This window comes from Stegodyphus dumicola, chromosome 5 (genome assembly GCF_044657685.1).
Source record: "Stegodyphus dumicola isolate Sdum_Otavi_A_Nest chromosome 5, ASM4465768v1".
Taxonomy (NCBI): Eukaryota; Metazoa; Arthropoda; class Arachnida; order Araneae; family Eresidae; genus Stegodyphus; species Stegodyphus dumicola.
In genome coordinates, this window is record NC_140772.1 from 75804753 (window position 1) to 75828587 (window position 23835).

Below are 23835 nucleotides of genomic sequence, written 5' to 3' on the forward strand. Positions count from 1 at the left end.
AAATTTCATACGGACTTCATTTGAAAGACATTTTTTTTCCACTCTTTCTGATGGTGCAAATCATAAGAATGTGAGAGTTTTAATTTGTTCATTAAATAAAGGTGTATGAGGAAATATCGTCTTAACATTTTATTTCGAAAAACTCTAAATCAAATTTTTAGGAAAAAAATCACCTCATCATATTGTATTTCTACAATGTGCGTGAATGCAAAATTTGGGCTTCATAGCTTATCGGAAAAAAGTTTAAAAATCGACCCTAAAAGTTTGACCGTAGTGACAAACACTGTGAAGAACTTAAATAATGCTTATGAAAATGCAGCTGCTAGTTTAAAAAAAATTCTTAAAAGTCGCATAATAGTTACTTTCATGTATTAATATTTCTTGTCTTAAAAGCGAACGAAGAGTTTGTTATATAATTTTTGTAAATTTCAAATCTTTGTGAAAGATATATTTTTGGATGTAAAATCAAAATCATCCTTTAAAATAAAATATTGAGGAAAATATGTATAAACTGATGAAATGGGGGAAAATGAAGTTACAGGCTAGAATTCATAGCAAATAATTTAAACTTTAAACAGCGTTTAAACTCATTTATCTTTTGTGATTAATGAAATGAGATGTAAATAAAAATGTGTATAAAGGTTTAGAAAAATAGCATTTATAAAATTATATAATATCTCTGTGTTAAGCTATAAGTAATTATTTACACCAGGGTGACTGATGTAATGATATTGCAACCTTGAACTATGTTTTGAAACGATGGCGAAGAACCCGGATCCCCCTTATTTATTATTAAAGACTATTTAAAAAAAAAAAATGCAGAAAATCGCTCAATTAATGTTTTATTTTAATCATTCTTGTTTTAAAAGAAGACGATAAGTTTGTTTTATTAATCCGTTGAAAGTTCAAACCTTTGTAACTGATACATTTTTGGATATTGAAATTTTAAAATCATAAACGTCAAGTAGCCAAAAAATCGAGCGATTTTAGAAAATTCGGAAACAAATCAAAAACGGCATTAAAATTTTGATCGAAATTACATTTAAGGTTTTTTTACGCTCTATCCGATGTTGCAAACAATAAAATTATAGAAATTTTAATTTGTTCGCATCGATGTATAAAAATCGTTTAAATATTTAATTTAAAAATCTAAATTGAACTTTGAAACAGTCACTTCACCGGGTTGCAATAACACCAACAAACAGCGTGAGCGCAAAATTTGAACTCTTTAGCTTATCACAAAGTAAATAAAAAATCGATGACAATATTTTGGTCATCCCACAAGCACTATGAATTCACTAAATAAAAGCCTACAAAAATTAACTCTACACAGCACAAAAAATAATAGCAAATATTTCCTTATATAAGAAATAAAAACTTATATACAAAACATATGGTCACAAATTCAATTACGTATAAAATAAAGCTTAAAATTACCACTCTAAAAGAACCAATAAATAAATATCTAAATAAAACGGTTTAAGATGTTACAATAAGGGACAAACTGACAATAAAATCAATTTAAATATTACTGAAATTTACAACAAAATAAATTTACTGGTTTAATAAATAAAATCTAAATCGGATTTTGAATAAATGGTTTCATCACTTTGCATTTACTGAAATTTACAACAAAGTAAATCTACAGATTTAATAAAAAAATATAAATCGAATTTTGAAAAAAATGGTTTCACCACTTTGCATTATGATCGACAAATCAGGAGATTGTTTAAAAATCGATGCCAAAATTCCGATTATGATGAAACGCCATGAGTTAACTAAATATAAGCTTGTGATAACAATACCATCTTAAAATAAAATAAAAAATATTAATAAAAAGTACAATATCAAACAAGAGCATCTTAAAGTAATTAAAAAATAAGGAAAAAATAATTTTCGTCTGCATACTTTTTATTGGGTATAATAAGTGCAGACTTTTGAAAAAAGAAGTAGGCTTACCTTAAGCTGGCATCATCATTTTTGCCCTCTCCTTTTCTCTCTAAAACACAAATATTTGCTGTCTGAGTTGAGTGCAAGCACTCCCTTCTTTGACTCATATTTCTCTCATCTCTAAAGTCTGTGCTGTCATAAATGCAGTATTCTGGATGTTACGATTAAAATAATAACGTAATTTCTCTCATATTTCTTTCATATAATTATAAAGTTAAGCAACTTGAGAGTGGAACATATTATATCGAATTTTATTATAAAAAAATAACGCTAGCGGTTCACAGATGTAATCATTTTAGTTCCAAGCTAATCATTAGAGGCTTTAGAAAATTAGAAATTAGGAAATTGAAAATATAACTAAGGCCCTCATAATTCAGTGTTGTGGTTCAATCTGTTTTGAATAAAAATAGCATTTAATTAAAGTATTCAATTTTAGTGAAAGACTGCTGGTAACAAAATCATCGCCTAACTTCTATTAAATTCTTTTCAGTTTTTTTTTTTTTTTTTTTTTTTTTTTTTTTTTTTTTCATTAGATCAGGGTTTCTTAAACTTTTTTCAGTCGTGACCCCTTTTTATCATTGAGATTTTTTCGCGATCCCCAAGACCTCATAATATTTACGAAAATTTTGTGGGCACCCCCACAAGCATTGCGCAAATCCGACACGCGCGTGTCTGAAACTGTCAATTTTTTCACTTGTAATATACTATTGCAGTTTTAGATCATTAACTTTAATTTCTAATTTTAAGACATAGAATAATGTGAAAATTTTAAATAAGTAACAAACGAAATGACAGCGTCACGTTCAAAACAAGTCTTAGGAAGGTGATCGTAGTGAGGGTTTTCATGTATTTTATTCTCGAGTGCTTTCTATATTCTCGATGAATTAAGTTGACAGGTTATTACTTATTCTAAGAGGTTTCCATAAACTAAATAACAGAAATTGTTATTGAACATACAAACAGAGAAATCTCACTCATTAGTTTCAATTAGTAGATTTAAAACAACAGTACTAAACAATGTTAAGTAGAATGCGTTATATACTCTATTCTACAGCTCAATTTTCGTCTTAAAAGAAGAGAGAAAGATTGAAGTAATCCAAGAATTGAATCAAAGCTAAAAACGTAGTTAAATTAATATGAAGGAGAAGAAAATTATTCCTAAGAATTTGTATTGTAACTTTCTTTTAGGAAGACATAATTCTAAACATACTGTGCTTTAACTAATTCGAGAGATAAATTTGCTTAAAACATTTCTCCAGTAGGATGTTTAAATGATTAAATAAATTCTGCAGCAACTAACTATGCTTTTAAGATTTTCTATCACTCCATCAAAGTAGTCCTCTATTTTAAATAATTTATCTGCTATATAATTCAACTAACTATCACAAAAGTAACTATCTTATTCTTTTTTACCTGAAAATAACATCTAAATGTATAAATCTGCCTCTTATTTTAATGAATTAAATATATTCGGCTGCTAGTTCACAATGCAAAAACTAGTAATAGAATCCTCGATTAGATTTTTGCTCATCATAAAATAATATTAAGGTAATTAATTTATGTTACACTGAGTTACGTTATTTTTCTCAAATATTAATGTTATTTTGATCGTAAAATATGGTAAAGCTCTTAAGAATTATCGGTCTGTTATACTTAATAATTTAATGCCTGTGATACTAGTTTTGATTTTTGATGTATAAAAAACATTTCTGAGTGCTAAATTATTCCAGGTTTCGTTATAAAGCCCAGGACAATGCTACACCATGTTTTAGCTATTTGGCTGCTTGTCCTAACTTTTAAACAGCAAATGAGCAGAAACTGAATTCAAGATTTAAAATTCCCTGTCTAAGAAATTTTCTTATTTGTTTAAAAGACTGACTGAAAAATGCAGTTATTGAGCATTTGACAAATGAGCATCTTTTTGTATTGGGTTCGTTAAAAAGAATAAATTAAAGATTTACTTTAATTTATTCTTTTTGTATTTAAAAATATAAATATTGTCACTTTGTAAATTTGTCTTATATTCAGTGCCTACAATAAATCTTATAACATCTCCGAATCCTTTGAAATAAAAGAATCACTTTCCGGAATTACATGTAACTTGAGGGCAAGCCAGTGGCCTGCGGCCAAAGGAAAATCCATAAGTTCTATCTGCAACTGAAAAGAAAATGTATAAAAACATTTCAGTACGAATGAAATCAGTTCAGTCTTTCCAAGCAACAACCAATTTGTAAATAATTTTTTGTTTCCAAACTACAAAACGAAGCTTTTGACACTTCAGGTTAATAAGCATATGTATGACGTCATGATTTAAATTTAATGGAGTATAACACCTTTTTCTCAATATCAATAGGCCCACCAGCGGCCGAGCGGTAAAGTCGCTGAACACTGGTAGTTCGGTCCGAGGTTCGAATCCCGCGAACGGGCTGGCTGCATGGGTGTTTTCGTGGTTTTCCCCATGTGTAACGTGTATACGAGCCAGTTTCCCTTAGAAAGTCCTCCACGAAAAGCATCCTTCCTCTTAGGCAGATAGCCCTAGTGTGCTTTGCCATAATTAAATACACCACCAACACCTCAATATCAATAAAAGAATTAATGTGGCAATAACATATCATGTCAGTTATCCTAACCTGAAACAAAAAAGTTGCCAACAGCAGCAATTTATTTAAAATGATGTCATTAATTGAAAATTTTCGACATACAATGACGTCACATGCAATCGCATGCTTTCTGCAACAACCGTACATGATCTTACGTAATAATAATATGTTTAATATTTCGCAATGCTATTTTTATTTCAGATTTTGTAAAACTTACAATTATTACAACTTACAATTTTTGATTAACAAACTCTACGATTTGAAAGCGAGCACTGGCAATACTTTTCGAAAAAATGCAGAATTTTATGCCCAGCGTGCGAGACTGTTGCCATTTGGAAAAATAAAGGCGAAAATTAGCGTATGCAGAGGTTTTAATTAGTATTTCGGCTAATTATCGTACGAAGATGAAAATAGTCGAAATGTCTTGCCACGAATTTTTAGAATCTGAGAATACCTCTCTCAAAACTCAACTCCCCGTCGTTACGAAGGTGATAATACCCCAAACAAACAAATAGATGCGCACAGATTTTAGTAGCATATATCTTATAATAATCAGTGGTCTACAAAAGAATTTTTTTCTCTTAGCTTCCAAAACCGGATTGTTACATATAAATAATGAAGGCTGTCTGCCATGAAGACAGCCTTATAATAATAATACAACATGTAAATTCATCTGATCTATTTCAATGAAAATTTCAGATGACTTAAATAAAACATTTTGTACCTTCCATTTGACTTGTCCAGATTTCAATAAAACGGAACTCTAAAATTTTAGATTTTTTATTTTTATTTTATCACGGAAATTTAGATTCCGAAGTTATTCAGGGTTCTTCTGATTAGAATCCGCTAATATTTTGTTGTCAATATTACAAATAAATTAAATAACGACTTGTAATTAACCAAGTTTATGATAATATTTCGATAATCTTTTATGCAATTTATATAAAAGTAATGAAATTTTCTTTGTAATATTTCCGTAAAGATTAAATTTAAGAGATTCTTAGTTAACTTCGGTATAAAAAGCTTACAATAAAAAAAAATCTACTATGAATGAAATTTTTAACCATTTTTAACGTTGTTCTAATTTTTATAAATTTTTCCTTGTTTCATTAAAGAGCATTTTTTTTATTTCATTCTATTGTGTAATAAAATTTTCAATACTTATCTTTCTTCCCTTCGGCAAGACAAAAAGTTAAACTAAATTAACTCTTAGATAAGAAAATACGTAATCGATTCTTTTGTGTGTGTGTGTGTGCGTGTATTTAAAAAATGTAGTTATACTTGACGTCGGTTTTATAGACGGTCCCTCACAAGAAAGATCTTCGAAAAGTGGCAAAAATTTCCCTACTGCTGTCCGAAAAAATTCTATGTCCACTTTCCTTGCCGACACGGGTCACGCTTCGTAAAGTGGCGCAATAATAAGAGTGAGCATAAATATTAAATGAGAAGGGGAATAATTTTTCCCCATCGAAAGTTGTACTGCCGTGAGTAACTCTTCGTGGTCTCAGTGTGGCAGATCCATGTGACCAAACAAATGGTGACAACTCATTAAACAAGAGGCCGTCGAGTTCAGGGATCATTATCATTGGGGCCCCCTTCCATCGTCACAGTGGTTGGCCTCGACGACATGAATCAAAACTTACTGTTTCACGTGTCGCGCACTGCTTGATACCCTTATCGCTTATTACAGTGGCAGTAAAGTGCCATACACATCGTTTGAAGAACTGTATTCATGCTTCTATTTAGTTAAATATTCTTTATGCATGTTATCGAAGCTAGGTTGTTAAGATTTATTAAGTCAAAAGGTAAAAGGGAAAAATAAGATGCTTGATAACGATGATAAATACAATAAATTGATTGATTCAGGTAATTATTCTGATTTGAAATTCTGAATTCTACTACAATATGAAATCGGAATTTTTATTTATAAATCACAGTTTTCAATCTTATGTTATCAAATTTAAACCATATTTAAAAGATTTGAATAACAAATAATTGTTAAAAGACTACTTGCTGAATTGTCCATATTAAAAAAGTTATAAAAATTGAAAGCTAATTTTTTGTGCAACAGTATCCAATTTAACTGTGATGCTGTGAGTATGATGATAAATATTCTATGATAAATCGGAATGCAATCCCTTTATCACGATATTTCTTAAGATTTTGCTGTGACCTTTAAAACGAAAGTTGTAATTTAGTCCTCAACTACATGTCAATGAATCTGAAGAAACTGTATTAATAAAATTAGTTTACAGACAAAAAAAAAAAAAAAAAAAATGAACGAAATTTTCGAGATGTGTTAACCATAATCGGTATCTAGAATAAAACACCCTAAAAGACATTCTGAACTGAGAAACAGGAAGTGAAGATAACATTCGAAATGGATTTACCAACTAGTAAACCAGAAGCCATCACTAATATCTGCAGTCATCTTGTGCCACCAGATGCACATTCTCGCTACTTACCTTTTCTTGAAGCCGGATTTTGGCCTGGAGCAAATTCCCTCTCGCCTTTTCTGGTTAGCTCTATGAATCGAGATATTCCTCCATTTTGGCCTGTTCCGTGGCTTCCTCAACTGTGGTCATCACCTCCACTAACTACGAAATCAGGAACTACGAGATCCTTATTATCTTCGTCTTCGACAACAAGTCCAGTACCAGATAGTTCGCAAATGGGTAATGGCTCTGATGAAAGACATGAAACTCTGACTCCTACATTCAGGACTGCTTTGAACAACGGGCCTGCTTTGAATAACACGGCAAGTGTAGAAGTTCAGCGCCTTAGACCTGGAACCATGGTCGATCCACTTTTAGCTCTCACATCGATGGAAGGTAAGCATATATCTATGATTTGTAATAAAAGTTTTTAATTAAAAATATAAAGAAAGAAATTTCAATTATGTATAACATAGCAATTGAATATTTTGCAAAAATTCTGAAAAAAATGATTTATTATTGCCCGGTAAGCAACTATTTAAGAGCTATATTTCGTATATTTTTCAAACTAAAATGGTTAATTATTCAAACTGATAATTCAGATTGACTATTTATTGACTATTCAGTTTATTATTTTATTTTAATCAATATTAAAAGTCAATCATAGAAACAGTCAATTTATTAACTAATATTATTATTTCGAACACTTATAGAGGCTGTTCACCCATTTTTTAGACAAATTTACTTTGGTATCAAAAACAATTCGTGTTTGGAGGAAAAATTAACTGCAACTATATTTTTGAAAGAGTAAATTATCGTCTGCTATTTGACAACGTTTCCTTGCAAAATGAAAGCTTCGGAGAGCTATGCTTTTAAAGAAGCTATGGACGGAAGGCTATGTTTGTACTCTTTCCGAAGAAAATTATTCGCATTTAGTTATTAAAAAAGGTTATGAAAGTCATAGTTTTCTGCATCTAAAGCAACGATAGGTAATATTGTCAAAAAGAAAATATAAAGAAGTAATAAATTTATTTTCTATATAAACTTTCAAATAACTACCTGTCAATGCATGTTGACACAGAGCATTTGACAAAATGGCTTTTTTGACAAAAGGCATTGACATTGACTAAGTTATTTTTAATGTGGTATACAGCTGTTGTTCTTACATTGCTAATGTTAAAATGATATTTTCTTTAAGACTCTTTAACGAGGTAGAATGTTTAACTAATTAATTAAAAACCTGTTTCTGCTATAGAAAGGAGGAAAAAAAAGAATGAGAAAGATTATTTTGCACTCTATATTTCTTCAGTGCTTCCTTTTGAAGTATTTGTTGAGCACATCTTAATTATTAAATTCTCTACTTTCACACTATTAAAACCAGAATTTGGCAGGATAGATTATTTTTTGTTTAAATCACAGAATATTTTGATGTATGTTTCACAATTAATAAAAGGATAGATTAAGTTTATAGTTAATATCAGTGAGTTTTCCATTTCAGACTTAAAAGTATTATTTTGATCAGTAAGTTGCTTGTTTTACAAGCAGTTGGCATACAAATATTTGTTACTTTTTATTTGTTTGTAATACCTTTATGCAAACCTTTACTCTCTAGATCAAAAATTCCAAATCTTCTATCTCGTACTTAATTGTTCATGTGTGATTAATGAAGCTTCTGATTTTTAAATTACACTTCTGTTAAGATTGTTGTGAATTTTTTGTAACATCCTCTTGGTAAATGCTAAAAATATTTTCTTCATTCCTACTACTTTTTAAAATCTGTAGCTCAGAGATGGAGTGGGAAGTATTATTCATGACAACATCTGTCTTAAAAAAAGGTTTTAAAAGTATGATATTTATTGTTTTTATTTGTACAGTAATTATTTTAAAATTTGTACAGTAATTATTTTAAAAGCCATTTTGTGAAATGTAGTATTTATTGCAAAATATACTTCTAAGCTACAAAGGTTGTTCACTCCTTTTTCAGACGACATTGCTTTGCAATAAAAAAAAACTCGCCTGCTTGGGAAAAAAATAATTAATTGCAGCTATAGTTTTGTAAACGTAATTTATCGTATAGTACTTGATAATTTTGGTTTCTTGCAAAATTGCATTTTTAAAGGATCAATGGACGGAAGAGTATGTTTGTGTTCTTTCTACAGAAAATTATTTCCCATCAGTATTAAGCCCACCAGCGGCCGAACGTTAAAGTCGCTGAACACTGGTAGTTCGGTCCGAGGTTCGAATCCTGCGAACGGGCTGGCTGCATGGGTGTTTTCGTGTTTTACCCCATGTGTAACGTGTATACGAGTCAGTTTCCCTTAGAAAGTTCTCCACGAAGGCATCCCAACCCTTAGGCAGATAGCCTTAGTGTGCTTTGCCATAATTAAATACACCTATTAGTTTTTAGTTATAAAAAAATGCTGTGAAAGCCATGAATTTTCCAGTATCTAAAGGAATATCTAATAGAAAGTATTGCTAATAAGAAAGGAAATAAACTTCAAAGTTTAGCTTGAAGGAGAAAAATTGTTCAAAGTACATATCCAAGAAAAAAAAAAATGAATGTTTCGAATGTTGTTAAAAGAAAATCTTCCAAGTGAAAGGACAGTTGCATAATCATTAAAATGCTCTGTGTCAACTGTAAAGAAAGTAACAAATGCTGATTTGAATCTTAAAAAAGGTGAAAAAACATAATGTGCATCATATTTCTCCACGATGTATCGCTGAAAGCAGAACACGCTGCAGAATTATCTGTGAGAAACAATTATTCGGAAAAAATGGAGAAGTGTTGTCACAATAGATGAATCTCAATTATATTTAAAAGAACGCAGTAAACATAAATGCGTTTATTATCATCAAAGAGTAGGGAAAATGTTAGAACATGTTTCAAAGAATCTAAAAAAGGTTTTTTTCCAAAGGGATTTACGATCATTGCTGGTTTTTGATATAACAATAAATAAAAATTAAAGAGAGTGCAGAAAGCTGTTAAGATCAACTGCACATATTATCAGGAACATATTTTATACCCGAATTTTAAATGTGAAATACCTTCTGTGTACCTACAGTGCCATCAATCAGTAGAATTGCATCAAAACAAAGCAATCAGCCGCACGTCAAAATCCACTTTTAATTTCCTGGAAAAAAATGGAACAAGAAACGTGTATCAAGAGCATATCCTTCACTCATATCCTACTAAATCTCCTGATATATCATCCACGGATTTTTGAGCTTTTGAAAAAAGTGGATTGTCCAAACGTCGACCTACAACCCTACTTGGACTTTCGAAAGCTGAGAGGAGTGGGGTAAAATACTTCTTCTGTTGTTAAAAAAAGTTTTACTGTCTTGGAAATTACGGTATAGAAAGATAACGAATAATAAGAGTTATCAGATGAAACGTTTAAACCGCAAAGATTTTCGGTAAAATATTTCTGTAAATAGAATGAAAGTCATCTAAAATGTGTGCGAACAGCCTTAGTATTAAATGGTTATTAATCGACTTTATCAAGTGATAGTACACAACGCATTACTTCATATGCTATGTTAAAAATGCCTGGTGCTAGGATTTCCTGTGCCAAATTTTCCCCCAAATTCTCCTGTGATGAAAAAAAATTATCACAGAATTATCATAGAGAACATTTTTCAAAATGATGTTTTTAGGCAGTACTTTATATATTTTATAAAGAGGAAGTATACAAAAACGTTCAGATCTTATTCAAATTTCCAAATTTGGTTTCAAAGAAGCGAAATAATACTTTTTTGAATATTTAAGACAGATCATAAGCAGAATAAAATCTTCATCATTATTCTGGCTTATTAAGTATCGGAACGAAGATTGCCCTTTTAATTCACCTAATAATTAATTTTATACGAACAACATACTTTTAATTTTGGGCCTGATTCGCAATAAATCAATCGCGTTGAAGAAAACTTGATAAGTTAGGTGTCAACAGCTGTTAAAATGTAATAAATCCTATATCGCCGTTTGTTTCTTTAATCAATTACCGCAAAGCACGCAAAGGTTGTTTGTCCAAAGAAAGGAGTGAAGAATTTTACCAAATAGTCATAATTAAAAATAACTCAATTCAATTTTAAAATCAGTTATTCAGATTAAATATTTTTTTTTCAAAAGAGTTGTAGAGACATTAGGCATTTTGAAGCAGGAGACGTGAAAAATAAGCAATGCCCTCACCGGGACTCGAACCACGAACCTCTCGAATGCGCACCGAGTGTGCTGACCATTACACTACGAAAGCATGCTAAGAAGGCGGGAGAAATACCTTATAGAGTTACATTGTAGGTTTTTCGAAATGATGTTTGTAGGCTATCATAAATGCAATCGTAAAAATATAATGAAACATATATAGGAGTACCATAAAAGATTATATCTAAATTTGATTATTCGAAATTAAAACATAAGATTTCGGTCACAATTATATTTTAAATAAAGTTACATGGATTGAAGGCGTTCTCTTTAAGAAAATAATCTGTAAGCGTCATTTCTTTACACTATCACTTGAAATAATTCTGTAATGTCCTATTCATTTTATACAAGAACACTGTTCTAATTGAATCAGTGACTTTAAATGAGAATCATTCGTATGTTCTCTTTTCAAGTCTATACGAATATATGAAAATTACAAATTTCATCTTCGAAATATGAAAAGGATTTGAATGAAACAAACCCAGATTTCAATTATCATTGCTGATATAAATTTTAACTATAAACACATTTAAGAAACTAGGAAAATTTTTAAGTTTTTGCGACTTAAGCTTTGAAATTTCTGTTTTCTTAAAAATATTTTAGTATAGACTGATTACTTTTTCCTTAAAAATAAATTATGTAAAATATTAAAATGAAAGACTGTTAATGAAAAATCTGAGGTTTGCAAATTATAGGAAATTTGCTATACTTTAATAACTCTATATTTTCTCTTACCTATATAACTTCAGATTTCCGCTCGCAAAGCATCCCGTTTATTATAGGCTATAAGGCATTTTCTCCTTCCTTTCCGCATGCCTTATTGCTGCAACTGGAAGCCCACTCAGCGCGTATTCGGGAGGTTCGGAGTTCAAAACCCGGCGATACCATTGCGGATTTCTTCAGTTTCCCGACATCGAAAAATTCTAAAGGACTCTACATGTGACGCCCCAACTAAAAAGGTGGTGGAAGATGAATCATCACCACCAGGATTTGGGCAACTGGATCCCCTAACCTCCAGTCGGCCTTTAAAATGGGGAGTATATAAGGTACTCCTTTTTTTCCCGCATACCTTCGTAGAATGCGACATGTATTCGGTTCCGGGCGAATGGAGTTCGAATCCGGGCGAAGACATTGCGGATTACTTCAGTTTGAAAGAAAGAAAGAACTAATGACTAAGAAACTAATGACCCTAAAAGATAATAACAAAAGCAATGGAGGACTGATCATGTCCTCCACAGAAAAATAAAGAAAGGCAGGTATTTTATACAAAGATAAAAGTTTTACACAGATGATGACTTTTTTAATCGTCATCATCATCATTATTTGAATCGAATTCTACGATAGAATTCTTTTCAAATTCACAAAGACACACGTTTGTCTTTCTTCCAGAATTCTGCAATAAGTTTTGAACACTGGAGCCTGCTATAATATTTTATAAATGCAATTTCAGTACAAAGCAGTGGTTCAGAATAAACAATTAATTGGAAGCCAGCGAGTCACCAATGGTTGAATTTCAGATGCCGCAGAACACTGGTAGTTCTTCCCATATTTTATTCTTGCAAATTGAATTAGTTGGCTGTATGAGATTTACGTGTTTTTCTTTACATGTAAAGTATGAGCCAATTTCTCTTTGCTGCTATCCACAAAGGCATCTCTCCTCTTAGACAGATAGCCATTATGTTCTTGGCCACAATTATTGGTTTGTTACAAGAGAAATTGTCCATTTCTAGAACTATTGAAACAAAAGAGATTAAGAAGAAGAATACCTGTTTAATTAAACTCCAAAACATCAGTGCGTTGTCACAAACATGTAGCATGCCCATTTATACCAAATTAAAAAAAAAAGTCTCTGGAAGTGATGAATTTTCCCACTACCTTATCAATCAATGCGCCGTGGGCAAAGCAAAGCATTTCTTAGATAAAATATGGCTCAAGTGCAGGAAAAAATAATAATGTATTTGGAAAGTGTCAGGAGACTATGGAGAAGATACAGTTTCCAATCCGAAACAGTTTATTAGCTCTATGATTGATATTTATGTATGCAGTCGGGAATTAACCTAGAAGAAAAGAACTCAGTATCTATTGAATACGTTTATATAAGTCTTTTTATATGTTTCATAATATAGCTAGAGCAGGAAAGTCATAGTAAAAATTTACGAATTTTGATATTTCCTCTTAGCATTACTGTATTACTACATTAAAATATATTTTCGTTGGAATTTTTTGAAAACGTTTAAAGAAACTTTTAATTTGTTCAAAATCTTAAAATTTAGTAAGCAATTAGGCTGAACTTCGTAACGTGAAAATCCTAGGCGCAAGTTTCTGTGCGTGAAAAGTTGTTTGCAAGTAGGGAAATGCGAACAAGAAAAATTACTTTTAATGAAAACAAACAGAAAAAGAAAAAAAAAAAAAAAAAAAAAAAAAAAAAAAAAAAATGAGCTTTAAAATTTTCTAAAGAAACACTTGTGTAAAGGGGATAGAGGCATTATGAGAAGATTCAAGAAATGTATACCTAACAATAAAATGTCAAAAAGAGGAAAAAGCAACATTTAGATATTAAAAGGAAAATATCTTTAGAATATTAAAAAAAAATTCAGAAGGCTGTTTTTTCTAATAACAGAATACAACCAAACATGAGGCCCACCAGCGACCGAACGTTAAAGTCGCTGAACACTGGTAGTTCGGTCCGAGGTTCGAACCCCGCGAACGGGCTGGCCGCATACTTGTTTTCGTGGTTTTCCCCGTGTGTAACCATATACGAGCCAGTTTCCCTTTGAAAATCCTCCACGAAGGCTTCCCTTTTCTTAGGCAGATAATCCTCGAGGTTTTGACGTAATCCCATAAACCCTTAACCTAACATGAACTTAAATTTCAGACCAGAAACTTTTATTTCACTGCATATCATCCTTTAAAATCTCTTTGCTCGAAAAACTTAAAAATATTGTTTTTAAGAAACATATTCTTTTATTTAATATAATTTTATGGGAACTAGTGATAAACTAATAATCCTGATTATATATTGAGAACTGAAATTTGCGGTTTACTGTTTCTTTTTGTAAGATTCACTTGGATCTTTCAATTTTAATTCCGAAAATTTATCAAGTTCATAACATTGTGAATAAAAATTTAGTTTATTATTTAATTGTACGCAATATAAATATTGTTTTATGGCATTATGTGATATTAATTTAAGCGAGAAGGTCTTCATATAATATTGTAATAAAAAAAATAACATGGGAAACAAATCGCAGCCTAAAGAAAGTATTTCATTTTTAAATGAAATAAAATGAAAAAATTTCGCTTTGCTAAAGAAAGAATTTCACTTCAGTTCAACACTTTTCTAGAAATTTTTCCAGTTCAATTGCTCAAACTATACTGCAATAAATGCATATTTCGAATATGAAATAAAAGAAAATGAACTTTAGTTTTAAACTTCGTTTTGATATTTTGAATAGACATTTGTACTCGAAAATGTCTACGTGGGTGTGCGCAGTAATATCAGAAAACGATACAGACTGAGATTCTAGAATCACAGTTTATGTGGCTTATGTGATGCTGGTTTATCGCTTAAAAGAGCAGTATATCCAGTTCGCTAAATCCACCCACCCTTTATGGAATATAGCGGCTGTAAATTCAGTCATGTTCCTGTGCAGGTTATTAAGGCTCTGCTTTACAGTTGGCTTTGCGTTTGTCAATCTGAATTTATAAAAAGCGATATGTGTACTGGTATTCACTGATATTCACTTCTCTGTGAAAGTTTTTCAAAATACTTCTGTATCATAATAACAATTGTTAGATGTTACATATCTATTGCAACACAATTCATATATATATTGTAATAATGACATTCAAACATTCAAAAAACTATACTCAATTTTATGTTATTACTAAGATACAATTCAACAATTCGTCCATCGGAAAAAATTGAAATTTGCGGCACATAAAAGCACAAGTACTGGATCAAATGAAGCTGCAAGATGACATTTGCATTGCATCTCTAAAATATATAATTATCCTAAATAAGAAAAAGCGAAACAAATTATTACTTTTCAGCAACAGCACGATAGTACTGACAGGAATCGTTCAAACGCTGAAGTACATGCTTTTCAAAGATTAGAGTTTTTTTCCCTTCAGAACAAAAAGTATACTACTCTAATATTTTATGCTAGAATAGTTTCGCTATGAAATGTTTATTATTAAGATATAGTAATTTCTAAGTCTTCATTAAAATAAATTCATTTTGATTTACAGAACATAATGCCGAATTGTATTTTAGGATTTCACTTTCCAAAGACTAATACACAACAGCTGTATGCAAAAACACGTAAAAATAAGTAAATTATACTTAGAGCCGGATTTAAAGAGTCCCACAAGTGGTAATAACGAGGGTCTCCGAGTATCAAAGGACTCCTGAATCTCTTTCAGAATTCAAAGAAAAGCAAGGTTTCAGTGAGAAATACAATAGACATAATGTGAAGGACTACCAAAAGTTTAGATGACCCTTGACTTCATAAGTCCGAAACTTACAATATAAAAATTTATGGAAAAAAAAACCAGTAATAAATAGAATAGAAGTTCTTTTTGCAAGTGACAATCTCCCTTTCTGGCTAACTGTTAAAGTATTTCTTCTTATGAAGGGTTGGTTTAATTATTAATGGAATTCAGGAGCTGTGATTTAGCGTAAAACAATTTTGTTTAATTAAGTTTATTTAATGAGAATATAAGTTTCAATAAAAGCTACGATCTGCTATCGCTCTTGGTTTGAAACTTCTAGTTGCCTTAGTAAATACTTAAGCTTGGTTTGTAATTTTTATACCCTTGCAATTTGCTGCGATTTTGTTCATAATACCAAGAAAAGAAATTAGTAAATTATTTTGCTTATTATTCTGTAGTGGCAATTTTCTATAAGACTGTAATAAAGGATCTGAAGTCATATAAAAGCAAGTTACTTATTACAGTAATGGAGGGAATTAAATTCTAAATAATGTAAATAATTTTTAATAAGTAATTTAATAGGTTGGAAAGAATCACTTGGTCACTTATCGCTTTATTTACTTGAGGAAAAAAGACATTATTTTTTACCGTTAGTAACTTATTTTGTGAAATTAAGGAAAATGGAAATCACTTACTAAATTGACTCGCTTTACATTTTATTTAACCGTAGAAAGAATAAAAGCTCAAGGTTTATCACATTTTATTCATGAAAGAAATGCAGGGCATTATTTAAAATAACTTTTTCTATTTTATTATTCATTTGAAAAAAAGAAATGAACTCAGATTTTTCTAAAGATTTTAAATACAAATTCTTTATAAACAGATTAAATAAATTAATTAAGAGATTAACAGATTAATCAATCAGTTGAGTAAATAATGATGTCTATATTAAACGAAGAATTCAAAAATAAGTAATGAAATTTTTCACATTCGGTATTTTGTATAAGAAATGGAACGAAAAGTCATTTTATAGCATATACTTCTTCCTTGCCAGTCAAATGCTTTACTTATATATTTCAAATTAGCATTTTTAGAATGTAGCAAATTACCATTTTTGAAGCACTGGGTAATTTACTCTAAAGCGTATCTCTGAATTTATTTTCATGCAGAAAGCAAAAGACTTTCTAATATTCTCTTGGGTAATTAAAAGAGCTTCCGATTATTTCGAAATGCGAAGCTATGAAACTCTTTGTTTTCCACCTTTTATTCACAGTTTTACAAACCCTCGCAACTTTGCTAATACCCTTTGTTAGAAAGTATAAATATTTTGAGAAATTCGATATTTTCTTAAGGTTTTGCAAACTGCATTCAAATTTTATACTACAAAATTGGGTAAATTTTTTTCCAGAAATCTTTTTTAAAATGCAAACTTTTTTTCCCACTTGACGATTACGATAGACCTAAATCTCTTGAAGTATTATAGCCAGCAAAAAAGCCGTAAGCTTCAGATTCACCATATATATATATATATATATATATTTAAAAAAAATTATTGTTCTACTAAAAATGAAAGATCGGAATTTCAAGCTAATCTGATAATTAGTTCTACCTAATACATTTTAATGATATTTTGATGCAACATGATAATCTAAAAGATGATTTTCTTCATTTTATTATTCTTTATAGTTGATTGGATAAAAACATACATTTCGCCATTAAAATGAAAAGAGCTATCTATTCTCCCTACGCATTTATAAAAAACAAGAAAATTAGCTATAAAAGATTGAAAAAGATTTAAGATATGTGATCTTAATTTTCACAGTCAAATCACTGAATTTTCAAATATTTCTATGCAAATCCTTATTTTTTTTGCATTGCTTTCCTTGTACTTCGAAACGATTTTAGTTAGTTTTATTACTTATGCGTTAGTAAGATTCAACTTCAACAGCTCTATCACTTTAAACTAAAATGTTTGAAAGAAAACGGCATTTCCATTCGATACTGCCGTAATTATTCATATACACTACAATAATTAATATATATACAGGGAAGTTACAGGTATTCCTTCTACTTCACATGGACTTTGAATCTCTTTCTCAAATTCTGGTCTTACGGTGATCAAAATCTCTTATTATTATATAAGCGTAGACTTTAAGGGCAATTTTGTAATAATTTATTCATATATCAAAAGAAAAATATCTAAGAAATATAAGTATATAACAAACATTAACTTTTAGAATGATTTGCATTAAATTATTATGAGAATAAGTGTCATCGTTTTGGAAAATATTTCCCTTCAAGTCAAACGTCATTTCTTTATTTCATTCGGAACGAAAAATTAACAGATATAATAAATGCCGCGCTGAATTGAAGTATTAGAGATATTTCTTAATTTATTTTACTGATTATTACTTTTGTTTATTATTTTATTTATTTTACTGAGGATAATATTTGAAAAATTTCACGTGTTTCCCTATTTGCACAACTTTAAGTAGAATTTTACTAACACATGGAACTCTTTGCTCTCTTTTCACAGTATTCTTAAAAGCTCAGTTGAATGTTTCTTTATAATTGTGGTAGGAATATATTAAAAAGACAAACATTCTCACATTATTACCAAAATAATTTATACTCGTACTTTGTTGTATTTTTGGTTACTTTTCCAATCATTTGCTTATCTATGAAACTTAATGCCCAGTCAAATACTCAAATAACTGCTAATTTTCGCTTTCCCAGTGAATTTTGTATGTCACAAGTTCTCAACACAAAACAGTTTTTTACTTACTTGAATCGTGACCGAAATACAAAATATGTGAATGTTTTCCAAAATTCTTTTGCAGAAGTATACATGAGCATCCATGAATTTTTTACTATATTTTTCTTCCATTTTATAACAACAAAATTTTCAAACAGATTTTTAAATACTTTTCATGTTCCACGAAATTTATGAATTTGTTCTGTCTTCGGAAGTTTCACAAATGTTTTGAGGTATGCACTCTTTCTAGATAGAAACATTTTCTATTTCTGCATATAAATAATTTTTCCGGTATTTTTCTTATTAATTTTCTCTTTTTCATGTCTTATATATATCTAAAACGTATTTCTAGATCGTCTACAATAGTTAACATTACAGATTCATTGAGTGTGTAGGAAACAGTTATTCATTTTGCCCATGCGAATGTAATTGAAGTTTTCCTCAAAGCTTAATCATTCTTCACATTCGTCTATTTACGACAAAACACCGAATTTCCTGTTATTACTCTATATTCATATAAACGTACGTATTTCAAAATATTCACATAATTGCTCTTTATCTTGTCGATAACTACAACACGAGTACAGTAAATGCAGTATGTATAGAGCACGAAATAAAAATTCTGAAGTTAACAAAATAATTTTCGAATGTACTTCAGCTCTAGGAAAGTGGAGTTATTTATGTGTAAATATTCTTTAAATCCGGAGTGTTTCTGAGGCGATATAGCGTATAATATATAAATTTACAACCCGAAAAAGTGAATGAAAATTATTTAGAAAAATTATAAATTGGTGAATAAAAAATATTTTTTTAACATTATGTTAAAATAATATATGTAATTCTCATTAAATTTCATATTTCTTAAAATTTCTGATATGTGCTAAATCTTTGTAAATTACCATACTAGAAAATATAGTAAATGCATGAAAAATAAAGAATTGAATTGCAAATGCCAAAAATGAAAACTTATATTTAAAAGTTTTCATTTCATTCATTTTCATATGAGTATTTATGAATATTTGTAAGAAGCGTGCATTTTCTTCTATTACAAATATGAAAATATTTATTAAATTTTTATAAATTTATATGAAAATGAACGATTTATTCCTTCCTAAACTCCTGTGAATGTTACTGTTAAAAAATTTAAAAAATCTAGTTACTAAATGCATCATTTAATGACCTTATCCGGACTTGTGCTTCTCTTGATTTGCTTTGGAAACATGAATGGTCCTGAATAGGAACAGGGAGCTTACTCAAGCTATGTTCAAGAATGTGTGAAGTAGACAACACAAGCAGGAAGGGTACACGAAACCCTTTATTTTCAATACTTTACAAGTACTTCCGAACTTCGGTATACAGAGACCAACCACTTGTGGTCTGAACGTAAGAATATAAAACTACTAACTAAAAGCTAACTTTGAATTAGTATACAAATGCCTAGCATTAAGACTGGCCTTTATTTAAAACGGTACGTATGTAGTACGCCGAGCTGCTGAAACTACAATACGTTTGCAAATATCAAGAGGCTAAACCTCTGGCCTTGAAGGCAACCAGCAACCGAATGAAAACTCGTAAAACTGCAGTGGCAAGCGGCTTGCTTCCTAAAACTCCTTCTCTCTCCCTCACTCTTGGCAAAAAACCACAACTTAAATACTTGGGCGTTAGCAAGACAATTTGCATAAACAAATTAAAGCATTTAATTCTGGCCGAAAGTAGAAAATAAGAAGTAATAGTGCAGTTTTAAAATAAAATAAACGTTAGTAAAACTTAGGATCCTTACAACCTTAAAAATTAATTGTAAACATAAATTAAAATTGGTGTTGACAGCTATATTTATAAATTCTTTGATCAGTAATTGTTTGTACTGGGAAACAATCTTTAAAAGGAAGAATAAAATAGAATGCACATTAGATAAGATGATTCCTTAAGACAAATGTAAAGTAGAATTTTTATAATACCTGTTATTAAATACAAGGATCAGAAAAAATTTTGAGAAGTATTAAAATAATTAGTTCCTTCTATTTAATAATAATTTAGTTGCAAGTTTTCAAGAATTTTGACAAATCACTTTTTTTTTCCAATCCAAATTCTCATAGATTGCAAAATACATAAAAATCAAAAAGCAGCTGCAACATTTAACATAGTTAACTTAAGTTTGCATTAATTTGAAATAAACAAAAGAGAGCAGTATACTGTGAATATCATTTTGGGTTTAAATTATATCTTTGAAAAGCTAAACATCTTCTCATGTTTAAAAAATATTTCAGAAAGATGTTCTATAAGCATAAAAGAAATAATACGTGATTAAGAGGTTAATAACGTAATAAAATTTAAATTTTTGTAAACGTTAATGAAATTAAATCATCTTAAAATGTTTTCCTAATGCAATTAATGAAAATTTGTGAACGCATTCTGTTCAAATTGAAAGTATTCTGAGCGAAGGAAAATTAAAAGAATATAATTTCCATTTAGAATGAAATATTGTTTAAAAAAAAGTAATCTTTTACATAGTTGCGATTGTAAAATATTGCAGGAAAAGGAAAATACATACATTTATGCTTATATTTGCAAAGTAATTTCAAAAGTTTACCAAAATTTTGATTTCAAAAGTTTGATAAACAAACTCCTTCAACCCAGTGAGCGGGAGAAACCGATTAGGACTTCTCCTCTTCTTCCTTCCTCCTTTACTTAACTGTAAAGGAGGAAGGAAGCGAAGAGAATAGTTTTACACAGTTTCCAAGTTACTGATAGTTTTCACTGAGAATTTGATTTCAGTAGTTTAGTGAAGGCTTAAAATTCATCTTATAAATAATAACAAGAATGCATTTATTACTGCCTTATTTACAACCAGACAACCGTCTCAAAACTGGCTCGAATGCAGACGAGAGTTCAGAATACAACTCAAATCGGTGGTTTTACAATCCCAAATATAAAATGCTGTTTGTTTAAATAAGAAAACTGCCAACTTGTTTAGATTTAAAATCATATTATTTCAACAACACCAATGAACAAAAGTTTCTAAGACGCTGTTTAACGTAGTATTCAGATTCTGCTTACTATTTTTGATGCAATACACACAAGATCACCAAATTGGCAACAAAAAGATGCTGCTTTAGCTTCCTTCTATTTAAAAAATCAAATTTACCAATGTATAACTTTCCGATTTTACGACGGACAAAAAAGATTTTCTGAGAATTTTAAACGGTGGCCTTTGCTAGGGTAATAAAACGCAAATTTTGAATACTGCACTATTGCATGATATAGATACCATTGCTAGCTTAGAAACAAACCTCACTGGTCTACCTTGAACAGATTTTCTTTTATGGTTATTACTTCTGCCAAAATCAAGACACATAGCTCATGGCATTCTTGGTGGTGTGAAGAGGCATCTAACTCCATACTTTTTGCTAGTGATGATTTAAAAAACACTGCTACTACAGAGATGATAAACAAAATCCAAGCTTTCAGATTTTACATTACGCCCAAAAGGGCGTTTTTTTAACGTTTTGTGTGTTACCTTTATTTATTAATATCATGTTCTTCGCACTTAAACCATAAAATTCAGTTTAACACCAATATCGCAAAATAATTTTAAAATGAGCATATCTTTAGAATTTCTGATATACAGTCTCGCGCGCTGGAGATAATTTCCCCCCCCCGCACAGTGTTTCCATTCCTCGTTTTGAAATCGTTGAATTTGTTAATAAAAATTCTTTAATGTTTGACAAAATACGAAATAGGTAATAAAACAAATTCCACGTTCCAAATTAGAGCTTCTAGATGCCTATATTCGGTGGAGTATTACGTTATTCAAAATTTGATGGCTCTAGGTACCGTTGTTTTATTACAATGCGAGAAACATACATGCATTTATGCAGATTCTTCATTATGTAATTTCTTTAAATATAATACAGGGCTCTAAAATTTAGTGGCAACAATTTAAAAAGTGGTTATAAAGTGGTATTTTATGTGTTATTAAACATCAAAATGGGTCCGGGACTTTATAAACACCCTGCATATTTAGGGAGATAAATAGTACAACAAAGCCATACATTATTAACTAACTGAGAAAAATCTTAAAATTTTGTTCTGTGAGTAATACAGGTTATAGAAAATACAAGATAATAGTCCATATGAAGCGGAATAAAAAATGCGTAACAAAATGCAAATATACATAGCTGCGGGATTGTTTTCTTTTGGAGGGGGTAGAGAAGTAGCAAAAATTTATTCGGGGCTCTCAGCCATACTTTTTAAATAGCAGTCAATGTTTAATGCGACTGAGCGCATATTTATTTCGCTAGTGTTCCTGACACATTCTTGCCGGTGTGTCAGGGATGGTCTTCTATCTGAGTCTTCTGGCATCGCATGGGCAAACATCACGACCTCTGCATTATGCAATACCACACCAGTTTGTCACCTGTAATTTTCGTTTAGGATGCCATTGCCATTTATTCCAGCACCAGCCGAATACGCGTTGCCATCACAGTCCACAACCACCACTACATCTCTGAAGTTCTGGAGCCTTGATATTACCTTCAAGGCTTGCTTGTGTCCAAATTACAACAAAATAGTGCACGACCGCTACAATCCTTTTATTGTCCACCAGATCACACTGCTGCCTTGGCCCGTCAGTCTTTTTTAGAATATCGCCTATCGAACACGTTTGGTCAATGACTGGTTCAACATATATCATCCGCCATTACAGCAGATGAAATTTGCAACGTACGGCAGCAACATGGGTTGACATATACATACCAAAAACTGATCCAAATTCTCTTCCTTTCAAATACTGATGAATATGACACCTCTTTTTGCCAACTGTGGCCAATAAACAAAATACAGATTTCTTCCTTGTTCTTCATAGTGTTGCATTTTTTTGGTGGCCAATAGTATATTTATTTTACCTTAGCAGTAAAATTTAAAATTCAAGTAATTTTTTGTACTTCTTTATAATGTACTTTTTGTACTTCTTTATAATTTTTGTACTTCTTTATAATACAGTATTGTATTTCTTTACAATACATTCTTTATAATACAGTATTGTATTTCTTTATAATGCATTCTTTATAATACAGTATTGTATTTCTTTATAATGCATTCTTTATAATACAGTATTGTATTTCTTTATAATGCATTCTTTATAATACAGTATTGTATTTCTTTATAATACATAATTTATTGCAATTTTGAAAAATTACAAAAAGTGATTAATATGATGTATTTGAGACAGATGGATCACAGTTTTCTCACAAAGGTAGAAAGTAGTACTGCACTGGTGACTTGCTGGAAATTTGCCGAAATTTTACTCCAAATGGAAAACTGGGAAATAAAAATTCTTACTGATTTAGCTTATTTGAATAATATGTTTTTAGGACCTGCTGTGAGAAAGCGTGTCTGAACATTTTATAACATGCATTTTAATTTTAGTAACGCAGATGTTGGCTGCGAAGCCACCCATATTTT

At 30.3% G+C, this 23835-nt stretch overlaps 1 protein-coding gene across 1 annotated transcript in view; it reads left to right on the top strand.

The window, feature by feature from the left end:
* Positions 1-5980: 5980 nt before the first annotated feature.
* The window catches only part of LOC118188125 (uncharacterized), a 32633-nt gene continuing 14778 nt past the window's right edge, over positions 5981-23835 (top strand). The window contains exon 1 of the mRNA XM_035358487.2: positions 5981-7381. Coding sequence (XP_035214378.2) covers positions 6931-7381 — 451 coding nt within the window. The 5' untranslated portion in view covers positions 5981-6930. The remainder of the gene's footprint in view (positions 7382-23835) is intronic.